The sequence below is a fragment of the Muscardinus avellanarius genome (assembly GCF_963383645.1).
Source record: "Muscardinus avellanarius genome assembly, chromosome: 17".
NCBI classification, from domain to species: domain Eukaryota; kingdom Metazoa; phylum Chordata; class Mammalia; order Rodentia; family Gliridae; genus Muscardinus; species Muscardinus avellanarius.
The window spans coordinates 17,216,291-17,232,783 of NC_137803.1; the positions used below are offsets into that span (position 1 = coordinate 17,216,291).

The 16,493-nt window shown below is 46.5% G+C and overlaps 1 protein-coding gene across 1 annotated transcript in view; it reads left to right on the forward strand.

Moving 5' to 3' along the window:
- Positions 1-16,493, forward strand: part of ALPK2 (alpha kinase 2) — a gene marked incomplete at both ends in the record, with an annotated part of 105,977 nt that overhangs the window by 75,992 nt on the left and 13,492 nt on the right. The window contains 3 exon segments of the mRNA XM_080714677.1: positions 617-705; positions 4,655-4,872; positions 10,717-10,765. Coding sequence (XP_080570803.1) covers positions 617-705; positions 4,655-4,872; positions 10,717-10,765 — 356 coding nt within the window.

The following is a 16,493-nucleotide window of genomic DNA, read 5'->3' on the forward strand; positions in this document are numbered from 1 at the left end:
GGCCTTCCATTTCAAGTACGACCTAGTCTTGAGAACTCCCCCAGCATCTAGACTCCCACCCAGAAAGGCCACGGGGTAGGGAACAGAATCCGCTCTGCATTTCCTAAGCCAGAAACCTGGCCAGGGCATTCATTATTTATCACCGGAATGATGCCCAAAAGGAGTCTCAGTGGGCAAGCTCACAGGAAACCCAGGAGGGACCCTCCTAGCAGCATCTAGCATCGCCTCCGGGGGCCGGTCCCCTTAGTTCCAGGGTGAACTTCAGTTCTGATAGTTCCAGTAGCTGGCTTAGAGACCACTTGGCCTTGGCTTAGGTATTTCCTTCTTGTCTCAGAGTGCCTCTGTACATGGCTAACTGTTGCTCCAGGGCTGGGGTGTAGCTCAGTGGTTGGGTGTTTACCTAGCTTGTGGATAGTTCTGGGCTCAATCCCCAGCATGGAAAAAAAAAATGAATAAATAAACAAGTTTGTTAATTTTTTGACCCCTAACCAGGGCGTGGGTTTGAGAGTCAACTGGCTTGACTTATATGGGAAAATCTCCTGAATAGTACTACTGGGCAATACTCTGTCTGGATTCTTCTAATCACCTGGATTTCCCATTTATTTGTGTGATACAGGAATGCTATGTTCAAAATACTGCCAGGCACTATGCCAAGATCTACGCTGCCGAAGCACAGCCTCTGGAGGGCTTTGGAGAAGTGCCAGAGTAAGTGTGCTCCCCCTGCCTGGTGTTGCCATCCCTGCCCAGAGGTGAGAGGGTGAGAAGGACCAGTAGGCCAAGTATCTCATTCGGTCTCTCTGTCTGTAGACTCTATACCAGCCTGTGTGGCTGCTATCCTGTTCTTGTTTGGTCTCCCAAGATATACAGAGAGAAGCTTGATAAATATTTTTGTTTTGTGGTACTGGGATTTGAACCCAGGGGCGTTCTACCTCTGAACTACACCCCCAGCCCTATTTTATTTTTATTTGGAAACAGGGTCTCACTAGGTTGATGAGAGTCTCGCTACTTGTTGAGGTTGTCTGAGAACCTGTGATCCTCCTGTCTCAGCTCCCAAGTACTGAAATCACAAGCATACACCACCATGCCCGACTTGATAAATATCCTTTAAACCAATGTATGTATGATAGATGAATGGATGGACAAATTAATAGATGATGGATAAATTGATTTAATAGATGTCTCTACCATGTTAAATAGAAAGGAAAGGTATCTACTCTCATAAATATACCATTGTCTACATGATACGCAAACACAAGCATATACCACCATGCCCAATTTAATAAATATTATTTAAACAAATGTATGTATGATTATGAATGGATGGATCAATTAATAGATGGATGGATAGACAAATTGATTCAATGGATGTCTCTACCATGTTAAATAGAAAAGAAAAGGTATCTACCCTCATGGATATACCATTGTCTATATAATATGCAACACGAGAGAACAAGAGACTGTCCCAGTACAATTAATCTTAGGATGAAAATAAGATACAGAAATATGACAGGGAAGAGTGATTGGACCATCAGGGCCATGATAGCACAGTAACCACTTCTTAGATTCCCACAAAGGTAGATCACTCTTGATTAGTTTTATTCACTGTCTGTTGAAATATTCAATACATTTTGGGAGGTCTGTCTGGAGCCTGTGTTTACTAAGCTCTTTGGATGAGATCATATTTGCATACTAAGAGGGAAGAGAAAGGATGGTGCCAGCATATGTTGGAAATTCCAGGCAGAGCAGCCATTTATATGTCAGCCATTTCTATGTCAGGGGAAGCTGAGCCTGGTGGCACACGCTTGTAATCCCAGCATTTGGAAGGCAGAGACTGGAGGATCACAGTTCACGGACAGCCTCAGCTACTTAGTGAGGCTCCTTGCAACTCAGTGAGACCCTGTTTCAAAAATAAAGAACAAATAAATTAGGGCTAGGGGTGTTGCTCAGAGGTAGAATGCCCCTGGGTTCCACCCCAGTACCACAATAAACAAACAAACAAACAAATAAATAACAGGAAGGGGGAAGAAGGACAGAATTCTCATTTTCATTGTCCCCATAAAATGGGGAAAAGACCCCATACCTCAGGTGGTATGTTTTGCCCACTGAGCAGAAAGTCTAACACTTTCTGTCCTTTGCCAAGATACACTTAGCATACTTACTAAGTGTAGAGATATTTGTCAGCAACTTCAAGAAAACTTAATATAACGCAGATAAAACACATCTGCTTGTTGGTTAAGTACACTGGGACAACGATCTGGGATGAGTTCGGTTTGTGTCTGAAGAACTCACCCGTCTTCTTCCTTGTTCAGTCCCCTTTAGCTCTTCTTAGGTCCCTCCTTAGGGAAGGAAAGCTTGAACCCACTAATCCACCACAATACCAGGGTAGACTCCCGCAGGCACAGACCTGAATTTTGTGTGGCTAGTCTCTTACATTATTTGGGCCCCTTTTAAGGGAAAAGAACACGAAATTATGAATATCAAGATTGGTCTTGGGACTTGGAAACGGCCTGTGGGGAGCATAGGAGCTTAATGGGCTTCATCGACATCTCAGTAAGCAGCCGGGGCCCTGGAGGTAGGAAGGACGTTTGCCTTTGAAAACTCACTTTCTCTTTCTTATAATGAAAGAATTTGTAGCCATGAGGATGATGATAGTATACAAGGGATGTCCTCAGAAGGGCATCTGAGCCCAGTGCTATGCTCATGGGACCTAAGTCAGAGGATTCTACAGCAAGAACACACACACACACACACACACACACACACACACACACACACACACACACACAGCTGGCCCTGTGCATTCCCAGCCTTCTCTAGAAGCTCCACACTGAGCCTCAGTTGCCAGCCCAGATAGAGGGACCCTGGAGGCTCTGGACCTTAGGGTGACCCCCATGTTTTATTCCGAACAATGAAGCAGGCCTGGGGAGATTCTCTTTTATGGAGGATGAGGATCTGGAAAAGATAACAGCTCAGTTTTTTTTTCCATTCATGAATATCAATTGGGTCACATTGTCCATGCAAATGCTGTCCCACTGGGCAGAGACCTGGCTAACAAAGAACCTGAATAGTGCCCAGTCTTTGTTTCTGCCCTTCCTCCCCTGCAAGGGCTGCATAACTAATAAGAACACAGACAAACCACAGACCCTTTTCTTTGGAGGAGGGGACACTGGCCAGAGGGTGTCCCCAGAGGGTCCTTGAATCCTGAGAAAATGAAAAATCTCGGTCCACAGAGGCTGATTTCAACAGTAGAGGGGGCTGGGGCCATGGCCCAAATATGCCTACTCCATCCGGCTGGTATTTGAAATTTCTCTAATAATACACACAGAGCTTTCATCCTAAGATAAGAATGATTTTTCTTTTTTTTTTTTTCTTTCTTTCTTTCTTTCTTTTGATGGCACTGGGGATTGAATCCAGGGGCATTCTACCTTTGAGCTATACCCCAACCCTATTTTTTATACCTTATTTGGAAACAGGGTCTCAGTAAGCCATGGAGGGCCTCACTAAGCAGCTGAGGCTGGCTGCAAACCTGCAATCCTCCTGTCTCAGCATCCCAAGCACTGGGATTACAAACCTGTGCCACCACACCCTGCTCAGAAAGAATGGCTTAAGGCCCAGAATCTTTTCTATTTCTGTTCCTTCCACCTGGAACCTTCTTGCCCTAGAGATCCCCTTGCCCCTCCCCACTTTCTATAGGTTGCTGCTCAAATGTTCCCTATTAATTAACTCGGACTTCTTTGACCTCCCTGAACACACTGCCGGCCCCTCCCCACCCCCTGCCTCTCATCCCCACCCTCTTTATGTTTGTACCCAGCACTCAGCACCAGGCAGTGACCTGTTTACCATCTGTCTCATTTACACATAAGAGCCACAGAGCACAGCCTCCACTCTCTTTATTGCTGTTCGTGGAAGAGCGTATGTCAACAGAGGTCACTGAAGAAATATTTGTTGATTGAATGAAAGGAAAGAAAGATTAAACAGATGGATGGGCAGATAGAAGGAAGGAGGGATAGGTGGGTGGGGAGTTGGACGGATGAATTATAGTCCTCATTGGTGACTAACCAGTGTGTCTTTAACATGCAATTGTAAGGAAGCCATTCATTTCTAGATGAGCAATTCGAATTAGTCCCAAAGAGGAATTACTAACCAGTTCTAGACACAAATAAAAACAGATATGCATCAAATAGTAACTGGAATGCGGACATGTGGTACATGCCTGCAATCCCAGTAACTGGGAGGCTGAGACAGGAGGATCACAGGTTCGAGGTCAGACTCAGCAATTTAGCCAGACCCTTAGCAACTTAAGGAGACCCTATTTCAAAATAAAAAGGGCTGAGGGCATAGCTCAGAGGTAGAATGCCCCTGGGCTCAATTCCCCAGTACTAATAATAACAGTGAGTGGGAGTTTTAGTCTAAACCTAATGGATGGGGCTGGAGGTGTAACCTCTCGCTTGCCTAGCACGTGCAAGGCCCCGGGTTTGATCTTAGGACACACACACACACACACACACACACACACACACACACACACACCAAACATAGTGGACTTCAGGGGTTGAACCTGCAGCTCCCCGCTCCTCCAGGTGAGGTAGAATGCACCAGAAGCTTTCCTTCCAACCTAACAACTCGATGTATATCACGTTCTCCTCCCTGCCAGGATCATTCCTATCTTTCTTGTCCACCGGCCCGAGAACAACATCCCGTATGCCACAGTGGAAGAGGAGCTGATTGGGGAATTTGTGAAGTATTCCATCCGAGATGGCAAGGAAGTGAGCTTCTTGAGACGAGAGTCGGAGGCCGGTCAGAAGTGCTGTACCTTCCAGCACTGGGTGTACCAGAAAACAAGTGGCTGCCTCCTGGTCACCGACATGCAGGGTAAGGAGGGCAGCCTGGCTGGACTCTGGGTGCTGCGGGCCCAGGATGCTCTTAAGGGTGGGAAGAGAGGACAGGAGAGGCAGGCGGGGTGAAGAGGTTTGTGGAATGTCCTCACACATCTTTAACCAAAGAAAGTGTTGCTAATGTGTCCTCAGAAGCAAGACTCGACAGAGGACCCTGCAGTGACCAGCCAAATGGAGCAATAGTGTTCATTTTAATATTCATGCCAATAATGCCTTCCCACTACTGAAGGTAGCCAGAGATTGACTTTATTGTTACAGCTGCAGAGGGTGCAAACTCAGACGTACACATGAGAATCCAGGGGTACCAAAACATAAGCTGAGATGTAATGTTTCACTCTTCATAAGTGAAAGGATCTTTATGATGCTTTAGATTTTACGCTCTCCTGGTGAATTTATAGATTGCTTCCCATGGATACAAAGGTTTTTAGGAATACTATTTCTTGTATGAAGAGGGGCTGTCATATTTAGGGTACTGACAGAGACAGACATGAGACAAAGACCATCATCCCTTGGTACTCATTGGGTGCCAGACCTCTGTGGATTCCCAAATCCTGGGATGCTCAAGTCCCTATGTCAAATAGTACAGCGTTTGCATGTAATTAACACTCTCCCATATATAATGGCACGGTATTTGGATATAACTTATATCCTCCTGTATCTCTAGATTACTTACATCTCCAGATTAGCATATTGTACATAAACGCTACAGAAACAGTAGCTATGCTGTATTGCTTAGGGAATAGTGACCTAAAAAAATAAGTCTGTACAAATTCAATAGAGACATATTTTGGGGAATGTTTTGGAGACAGCGATAGGAAATGATACTTAAAAAGGGCGGCCAGCCAGAGGGCACATTAATACGCGGCCACTGTGGGCATTTGGAGCTTGCTCTGCTGAGGGCTCCCGTGGAGCAGCTTCCCAGAATCACCGCAGCCACCAGCTCCCATCAGCACCAGCCAAGCTGTCCCTGCTGGGCCGTTTCTCCCCTCCACTTCTCTGCCACGTAGGCAAGCCGAGCTGGGCAGAGCACAGGCAGAGGAAGTGTTTGGGCAAAGAAATGCTGGTGGTGGGACCTGCAGGTGGGGCTGGCGGTGTTGAGAAGTAGCTTGAGAAGGACCATAATGTTTCTCTTTTGCTTTTCTTTCCTTTTTTCTATATTTTCTTTCCGTCTCTGCTCTGTCTCTGTCTCTGCTTCTCTCTCTCTCTCTCTCTCTCTCTCTCTCTCTCTCTCTCTCTCTCGTTGTTGTACTAAGGATTGAACTCAGAGGCATCCTACCGCTGAGCTATGCCCCAGATCTATTGTTTTTTTAAACAAGAGTATTGCTTAGTCGCCAAGGTTTGCCTCCAACCTACATTTGTCCCATTTCAGCCTCCCAAGTACTGAGATGACAGGCATGTGCCACCACGCCTGGCCATTCCTTTAACTTTCCAAATAATGATGCTGTTGAGAAAACTCTGAGCTATTGTCTGCCTACTCGGTGTCAGACGTTGTTTTATCAAGGACGCAAGGCTCTAGCTCTGGCATGGTAGCAAAGGGCTGGGCTGCCCCGGCTCTCCATCCTGGCACCAGCACTTCCTAGCTGCCCACCTTTGGGCAAATAGCTCACCTCTCTGTGGTCACTTTACACTCGAGATGGTTGTGAGGATTAAATGAGATAGTAAAATGTTTACCACGACGCGGCCACATCACACAACAGTCCTATTTTTCTTATCCACCGGCCTGAGAAATAATCATAGACTTGAGAATTTGCAAAACTGTACAGAAAGGTCCTCCACGTACCCTTCACCTGGATTTGCCTAAGGCTAACATCTTACATAGCTACAGCACATCATTGGAACCAGTAGCCTGACTTCGGTACAATAAATTAACTAGACTACACCCTTGACCCGCATTTCATCGTTTTTGTTTGTACTCCTTTTTTCTATTATTTTTGTTTAACCTTCATATTAACCTTGCAAAGGGGATATTATGTTCCCCATTTTGCAGATGAGAAAACTGAGGCTCAGAGGCAGTTATTTGGTGGCTACCATTCAGCTAATAAGGGTCCGAGACTCCAACTCCCAATTTCGGACTGAATCCCAAGCTCTTCCCACTACTTAACCACAAATTAACAAACTTGGGAGAGATCTACATCACTACCTTTCTGAATGTCTCCTGGTGTCAGGAGGTGATTGTGTGGCGTATCCTTCCTCCTCCCGAGCCCTCTCAGGGACTCGTTGGGAGCCAGCTGAAGAAATGCGACATTAATATCTTGCAGATGGACTGACACAGATTCAAGGCAACCATATCTGCTCCTCTTTGAAGAGATTTCGCTGCTGCAAACTCAAACAATAAATACGGTCTCAGCTGACAACTATTTATTCCATCCAGACCCTAGTGGTGCGACTGTCGCTCCCCCTCTCCCATCTTTTCTCCTTCTGAGTTAATTTTGCATTAAATAGAGTTTGTCTACTGAAAAAAATAATACCCTGGAGCTTCATGCCCAGCTAGTTTGGCTTCTGGGCACTAGTAGACAACTGCAGCAGAGTATTACAGCTCTCTGTAAATGATGTGTATAGTTTAATGATTGGCACGGTGTTTTATAACAGTATTTATTTAGTCTTTGCTGCTGGGAAAGCTCTTTTGACTGCCATCACCATTACTGCATGAACTAGCACACCCATTCGCTGAGCAATGTCTCTACTTTTTATAATTTTAGTGAGACCCTGGAATCAGGATTAAAATAAACCCCAAACTCAGTCATCACCTCCTTAGACCCTTAAAAATGATCCCTTCTCTGGGTGTGTTTGCTTGCTTATGGAATCCTGCATGGGCTGCAGGTTTGAGCAAGCCCAAAAGGCAAGTCTAAGATTTTTTTTGTGTGTGTGTGTGTGTGGTACTGGGGATGGAACCCAGGTGCATTCCACCTCCAAGCTATACTCTCAGCCCTATTTTTTATTCTTGATTTTGAAACAGGGTCTCACTGGGTTGCAAAGGGCCTCACTAAGTAGTAACTGAGGCTGTCTGTGAACCAGGATCCCCTGTCTCAGCTTCCCAAATGCTGGGATTACAAGTGTGTGTCACCATGCCCGGTTTTATTCTTTATTTTGAAACAGGCTCTCACTAAGTTGCAGCGGGGCCTCACTAGTAGCTGAGGCTGGCCAAGAACTTGCAATCCTCCTCTCTAAGCCTCCCAAATACTGGGATTACAAGCATGGGCCACCATGCCTGGCTCAAGCACGAGATTTAGAACCAAAACCTAAACCCTGGTGAGATGTTTGGGCCGAAAAAGACCCAAGAATCCAAATGCTGGAGAATGGACGCCCTTGCAGCCAGCCTCCGTCCGGCCATCAGAAACGACCTGCAGGTCACTGGTCTCCTCAGCTCCTTGAGCTGCGTACTCAAGTTTAATTTATTGTCCTCTAATGATTGTTAATAACTTTGGTTAAATTGCTGACACATAATTAAACCAAGAGAGCTGGGCGTGGTGGCGCACGCTTGTCATCCCCGAGCTTGAAAGGCGGAGACAGGAGGATGGCGCAGGTTCGAAGCCAGCCGCGCTGGCTTAAGAGACCCTGTTTCCAAATAAAAATATAAAATAGGTCTGGGAGTGTAGCCCGGAGGTAGAAGGGCTTCCAGGAACCCCAGTACCACCAAAACAAAACAAAACAAAAAAAACCCAAAAAACAAAAACAAACAAAAAAAAAAACCAAAAAAAAAACAAAAAAACCCAAGAGAGAGCAGTTTCTTTTTCAGAAATTACATTCTCTTTTTCTAAACTGAAATGACAGCTGGTGATTATGAAAAATTAGGGAGAATTAGTTTCCCAAGTTCAAAGACCTTTGGCCAAATGGCTTTTTTAAAATTGGACTTCTTTGTAGCTTTGAGCCCTGATTTTTAAATCCAGCTTTCCATAAAACATGATGACCCAAGAGGGCTTCTGCAATTTGGTGTGTTTTTCTAAAAAGAATGTCCTAGTCCCCATAATAAAAGCAATGTGGAGAATTTCTGCATATGTTCGAGTTGTTAGCAGCTTTGAGAGAACAAGATGAATTGGTTACCAACTGCGAAAGAGGCTTTTAAAATGCTCAGTAACACCCCCAAAATGCCAGGTCTAATTTAGCTCACAGGTGCACTGCAGAAAAGCCAGGCTCATTGCCTCTGCTGACTAACCAGTCCGAACAGCAACATGTCCCAGATTTTTGCCATGTTCCAAGTAGATACCGCTGCACCACAGCTCTATAAACCCTTCCGCTCTCCTTTCCTGGGCCTTTGGGATGGAAAAACATGGACCGAGGTCACCATCAGGTCTGATCCTCAGGGCTGGCTGGGAGAGCAGGGAATGCATCCTTTCCCCACAACCCACACTGGTTTCTAGGCTGCATGGATACAGCGCTTAGAGCCTGGCCCATGGAAGGCCCAAGTCAGGGGCGAGAGAGGAACGGGCAAGACGGAGCCTGGTGTCCAGCAGATTAGATGCTGGTGACTTGGCATTTTGGACACTGTGCCCTGTGATAAAAGGTCATCACGGGGTCATATTAAGTTGGGACAGGTGCCCAGAGCTGCCGCCCTAGGAAGATAAGAACAGAATAGATACCTGGTGAGGATGAGCAGATGCTAGAAAGGCTCAGGGACCTGCACACTCCAGGCCCCAAAGAGGTGTTTGTTCTTCTAGATAAAGAAGAGGAAAGGGATGTGGGCTGAGATGGGCAGAACAAGCAGGAGTGGCTCTTCCCTACTGCAGAAGGCTGAGGCACTTGTTCTCATGCTGGAAACAGTAGAGCGCCCATTCTCCCTGCACCCCAGGTTCCCCGGGTACTCTCCAAGTCCCCTGCAGGGGGGCAGGAGCAAGACTGCTGTGAGCTTGGGGTTCTACCAGGACTGCTTAAGGCTCCCTGCTGATCTGGGGCAGAAACTCGGGCAGCTCTTTTGGGGTTCGATATTCCCTAATCCCCACCGAATCATGGTTCAGTGGGTAGAGATTCGGGCAAGCACCAAAGGCTCAGACCATGGGTTCCAACATCAGCAGCCCCAGGCCACTATTTAAAAGTCAAGCTATGCCAGGGCATGGCGGCATATGTTTCTAATCTCAATAGCTGGGAGGCTGAGACAGGAGGATTTGGGTGCAAGGCCAGCCTCAGATACTTAGTGAGACCCTCTGCACGGAGGTAGGAGGGCTTCCAAAAACACCAGTACCACCAAAATAAATAAATTTAAAAATTAAAAAATCAGGCTAGGGGAGTAGCTCAGAGATAGAATGCCCCTGGGTTTAATCTCCAGTACCACACAATAAATAAATAAATAAATAAATAAATAAATAAATAAATAAGTCAATCTATAATGATGCCAATCCGGGAAATCTTCTGATGCCATCCAGAAAATCTTCAGTCCTGGGTGGGAAATGGGAAATTGCATATCCAGAGTTGGGCTTTGAAATCAACAGATGTCGTCACTGGCCGCCGTGGCCCACACCCTCTCCTTCCATTGTGTAAAGGCTTTTACTTTTAATGAGGAATGGGGGGGCCTAAGCTCAAGTCAGAGCATTTCCAGGGAGAGAGCTCATTAGAAAGCGACTGCCCCTGATGCGCAACAGAGTTGCTGGCTCGGTCCTCCATCCTGGGGGCGAGATAAGCCAGGGAGGCCCACCGCCACTCCCCGAAGAGGGGTGCGTGTCAGAAAGGCTGTCAACCTCCCCCAACAGAGCCTCTGGGATGAGCCCCAGGAGGGCAGTGCCTGTTTAACACAGGGAGGGAAGCTGTCCCTACCCTTCCCCAAGAACAGCCGGTCCTTGTGAGGATCCTTGAGTAGTTCAAACACCATCTCTTCTCTCTCTTACCATAGGTGTAGGAATGAAGTTAACTGATGTTGGCATAGCAACGCTGGCTAAAGGGTGAGTAGAATAAAACTGGAGCATGCATCCTTTAACACTGGGCTTCCACATAGCTTCGGGGCCCAAACACTGTCAGGCTGGTGTGGGCCAAGCGGGTTTCTTGTCCTTCCCATGGATGACAGATGTTCTTGGGAGGAATTCAGCTCACTGCTCTCGCTCACATCAAATATTTATGGACTTTGTTCTCGCAGGGAAACACATTTGTTTCCTCACTTCGAAACAAACAAGAACTCTTGCAAACACATTTGGAGATTAATTGGTTCCAGGAGGCCATGGGGGGAAGAAAGGACCAGCATTATCAGGATGTCTTTTAACCAGGAACATTCCATTTTTGAACATCTAGTATCTTCACTGTTAAAAAGCTTCTTTAAGCCTTTCTGTTTGCAATTGGGCACAGTGAGTTCCATTTGTATTTTTTAAATGAATTCTCCCCCCACCCCCGCAAAGTCCAGTAGGTGGCTCACAGACACCCACGAAGATTATTAGAGGAGCTGATAGCAGCTGAAGGGCCGTGATTAGTCACTCGTTGCTGATGGTGGTTTGGTTTTCTTAATTTAACATAGGGCGTTGCTTTGCTCAGTTGCCTGCCCAGAGCCTCAGTGCTACAGTGTTCTGCCAGGGTAGCATTTTTTAGCAAACTGCCCCTCCTCTCTGCTTTGCTTGATCACCACTGGGGAGAAAGCTGGCCACCAGAGGTTCTTGATGAAAATGAAATTCCACTGATGCCGTCATTGACTGGTCCCTGACTCCCCTTCCCACATACGGACACCATCTTGAAAGAGAAGAAGCCAAACGGCTTTTGGAGGGGATGATTTCTACTTTACCAATGTCGGTTTTATTATGGATAGAATTGGAGCCAGGAGTCAGGATAAAACTGCTGTTGAAAAATAGTGGAGGTGAGGGTGCATCACGCCACGGAAGGCCACCTGGAGAAGCACAGGACCAATTGGGATACAGAGGAAGTGGGGGGGGAATGTGAGCAAGAATCTTTAGTATGATTATTTTTTTCAGGAAGGAATGGGCAAAGTAGGGTAAGCAGGCCCAGGATTGGCTACTTTGAATTTTTCAGTGGACTCTGAGACAGGGGCTGTCCCTAATTGTCTGGTACCTGCTGAGGGCAGGTGGGTGGTGGGCTGGAGTGTGAGCTCCTGATTGGTCCTTTGGGTCGATTGGTTGGTTTGCATATGAAGATGTTCTGGAAGGCGGGTCACTAATTGTCCTCAGAAACTGGCCATTCCTGAGAACAGCTGTCTTTCTAAGGCCATTTGGGCCCCAGATGTCCAAACATTAGAAATATAGGAGATAAGCCGGGCATGGTGGCGCACGCTTGTAATCTCTGCGCTTGGGAGGCAGAGACAGGAGGATGGCGCAGGTTCGAAGCCAGCCGCGCGCGCTGGCTCAGGAGACCCTGTTTCCAAATAAAAATGTAAAAATAGGTCTGGGAGTGTAGCCCGGAGGTAGAAGGGCTTCCAGGAACCCTAGTACCACCAAAAGAAAGAAAGAAAGAAGAAATATAGGAGATAAACGGCATGGTGGCACACACTTGTAATCTCAATACTTGGGAGGCTGAGACAGGAGGACTGCAGGTTCGCGGCCAGCCCCAGCTTCTTAGTGAGGCCCTCTGCAAATTAGTTTCATAATAAAGAATAAAAAAATAAGGCTGAGGGTGGAGCCTGGAAGTAGAAACCCCTGGGTTCCATCCCCAGTATCACAAAAGAAAAAAAAAAAAGAAGAAGAAAAATAAATATAGGCGATAAAATGGCGTGATGGAAACAGCCCACTCTCATGGTGAGAATGAGTCATGGACAAGAATTTTCTGGATATTTCAAACCATGGGCATTGGCAGTGTTCCAACGAGCACGCTGATTTTCAGCTTTAATGACAAAGCTTCCAATTTGGCTTTCGAGCTAAGATGCAATTTGGATCTTCTCCCCTGATATAGTTTCCTCTGAAAATACGCTCGGTGACAGTCAAGTTTTATGGTAGAACAGTCTCCTGCATTCCTCCCCCAGAGCTGGCCGCAGCCCGGGATGCCACACACTGCAGGGAATTAGGTCGTGGCCTTGGGCTGATGAAGGGAGAAGGGCTTGTGCTGTTGTCGTGGTGAGAGCAGGGCCTGTAGAGAGACTTGGTTCAAATCCAGGCCAGGGCACTTGCTTCTATTAGTCCTGGGCAGCCTCACCTCTAGTCCTTGTAGGTATCTGTCTAGCCAGATAGATGTGGAGAACAACTCTGTTTCCCCAGGATGGAAACATTTTGTATGTGTGATGTCCCTACATCCCATCCACTTTAGTATTTATCCTGGACAAATATTCACATTTACATCATTTTCAGGGAAATGAATGGAACTGGAGGCCATTATGCTAAGTGAGATTAGTCAGTCACAAAAAATAAGAAAGCAGATGCTTTCCCTAATATGTGAGAGTTAGGGAGAAACGGGTCATAGGAGGAACTCTAGATGAAAAAGGAAATCCTATGGAGGAGCAAACAAGACAACCTAAAGGAGGAGAAAGGAGGGGGGAAGGGGAAAATCTCTAAAACACACAACACTTAAACATATTGAAGTCAACCACTAAGCCGAGCAAGGGAGGGAGGGAAGGGGAGGGAATGGGGTGGGAATTGGGTAGGGGTTAAATCAGTGATGTGTACATGACTGTACACACAAGTTTTTTACCCCAATATGATGTATGAATATAATGCACCAATAAAAAATTTAAAAAAATTCACATTTAGAAGGCAAATTACGGACCGTGCATGATGGTGTACACTTGTAATCCCAGAACTTGGGAGGTTGAGACAGGAGGTTGGCAGGTTTGAGGACAGGCTGTGCAGTCTAGGGAGGCTCTCAGCAACCTAGTGAGACACTGTTTCCAAATAAGAAATAAAATTGGGTAGAGGGTAGAGCTTGGAGGTAGAATGCTTCTAGGTCCAGCTGGGTGTGGGGTGCACAGTTGTAATCCCAGTACTTGGGCGGCTGAGACGGGAGGATCGCAGGTTCAAAGCCAGCCTCAGCTACTTAGTGAGGCCCTCTGCAACTTAGTGAGACCCTGTTTCAAAATAAAGAATAAAAAATAGGGCTGGGATGTAGCTTGGAGGTAGAATGCCTCTGGGTTCCATCCTCAGGACTGAAAAAAATAAAATGCATCCAGGTTCAATTCCCAGTAAAACACATGTGTGCGTGCTTACACACACACACACACACACACACACACACACACACACACACACGGCAAATTAGGTGGCACCCTATTTACAAAGGCCTCTGGATCCCAGGGGAATGTCCCAAATGGAGCCCTTCTTTAAAAATTCTGTGTTCTTTGAAGGACATGGCAAATTCCAGCATCGGCCAGACTGGGTTGGGGCCTGGCTTCCATGAGATCAGCGGTGTGGGTGACTTTACCTGTTGGAGGAAGCTCGTCTATGGGATGGGGACACACAGGCTTGCCCTGAGGATTCCCCCACTTAATCCGCAGCTGGACCCTGAAGCTCAGTGTGAGCTACATTAATTCTAGTTTCTTTTCCCTACCCATAAAACAGAACAGGCAAATTTCATACCGGTATTTAGGGCACCTGTCTACCAAAATAAAGCAGAAAACTTTGTTCCCATAACTAAGATGGGCTTAAGAGGGCGGTGATTTAAGACATCTTTTAAAAGCATATCTGCAGTTTCCAGGAACCCAGACCATCTGAGCGCTTCAAATGGAGCACATTTGGTGGATTTTTTTCATCTCATTTTAAAAGAAATCCAATCCCTTGGTCTTGTTCTCAGATAATTTGTTTTCGGTTCTAATGTGACTTATCTGGCCTGGGACAGCTGCCCAAGACCCATTAGGAGAGCGGATGGCTGGAGTCCAGGGCAGTGCTGCCCATAAAGTCTGATTTACTTACTGCTTTCCCACCCAAGGAGAGGTGGCAGGAGGGGACACGATCATCTTGTCTGCTTTTTTTAAAATTTGCTTTAAAAATTTAAAGTCACAAGTTTTGTTTGTTTATTTTTGTTTTGTTTTTGTGGTACTGAGGATTGAGCTCAAGGGCATCTACCTAGAGCATCTCTTCAATCAAAGCTTACCTGGAGCAAATCGACCTGGAACATCCAGGTAGCGTGATGGCTTACGCCACCAAAAGTCATGCCCCGCTAAAGTCGCAAGTTTAACATTGTTTCTGTTTTTTGCGGTACTAGGGATGGAACCCAGGGGCATTCTACCTCTGAGCTGCACCCCTATCCTTATCCCTATCCTTATTTTTTATTCTTTATTTTGAAACAGGGTCTCATTGAGTTGCAAAGGACCTCACTAAGTAGCTGAGGCTGTCTGAGAACCTGCAATTCTACTGTCTCAGCCTCTCAAATACTGGGATTACAAGTGTGTGCCACCATGCCTAACCCCACAGGTTTTTTTTTTTTTTTTTTGGTGGTACTGAGGTTCCTGGGAACCCTTCTACCTCCGGGCTACACTCCCAGACCTATTTTTTATATTTTTATTTAGAAACAGGGTCTCTTAAGCCAGCGCAGCTGGCTTCGAACCTGCGCGATCCTCCTGTCTCCGCCTCCCAAGCGCGGGGATTACAAGCGTGCGCCACCATGCCCGGCTAACCCCACAAGTTTTTAAGCTATAAATATCCCCCCAAAATTCTTTATCTTAAAAGCCTGTTTTGAAAACTGATAAAAGGCTAGGGGCGTGGTGGCGAATGCTTGTAATCCCCGGTTTGGGAGGCTGAGACAGGAAGATCATCTCGTAGGTTTGAAACCAGCCTCAGCTACTTAGTGAGGCTCTCAGCAACTTAGACCCTGTTTCCAAATATGTTGCAGGCTTCAGGTGAAGCCCATGCCTGCAGGGAGGGCGTGGCAGTACTGCCCCACTAGGAGGGCTTAGTAAGGATGCTGCTTGGAGGAGGAGCCCCGGGATGCTGAGTGCAGGGGCCGAAGGCCAGATCCCCAAGGCTGGGAGGTAAGACTTGATTGAAAAGATGAAATCTACACGGTGGAGAGAAAACAAGGACCACAGCACTTGGAAAAGGTTCAAGGTCAAAGACACTTTGCAGGCAGGATGAGAGATGTCCAGATGGGACTCCAATTAACAGGGCGAAGAAAGGGAGGAGAGTGGCAGGCTGCGGGGGGCTTCTGGAGAGCCCGGGAGCGATGGATGGAGGAGCGTGGAGGAAGCGCGTTTTAGAAAACTTAGTTCATTCATAATGGAAAGGGGCCTTCGGGAATTCTGTGGAAGGTTGGAACCAGGCAGCACCCACTGAAAGGGTCAAAAGAAACAGTGCTCAGTGTCTTTTTTATTTTTAATATTCCATATATCTCAACCCGCACCATATATTTAGTTGGTCTCGTTCTCTTGTTTATGAAGTCAAAGGTTGAAATACTATTTGGGGAGCAAATAAGTTATTTATTTATTTGTTTATTTTGTGGTACTGGGGGTGGAACTCAGAGGCTTTTCTACCTCCGGGCCATACTCCCAGACCTATTTTATACTTTATTTGGAAACAGGGTCTCACTAAGTTGCTGAAAGCCTCACTAAGTAGCTGAGGCTGGCTTCGAACCTGTGCGATCTTCCTGTCTCAGCCTCCCAAACTCTGGGATTACAAGCGTGCACCACCATGCCCGGTGCACATAAGTGATTTATAATCTCAGAAAATAAGGAGCTAGGTGTGGTGGTGCACACCTGTAATCCCAGTACTTGGGAGGCTGAAAGAAGAGGATTTAAAAACAGCCTTGGCAACTTGG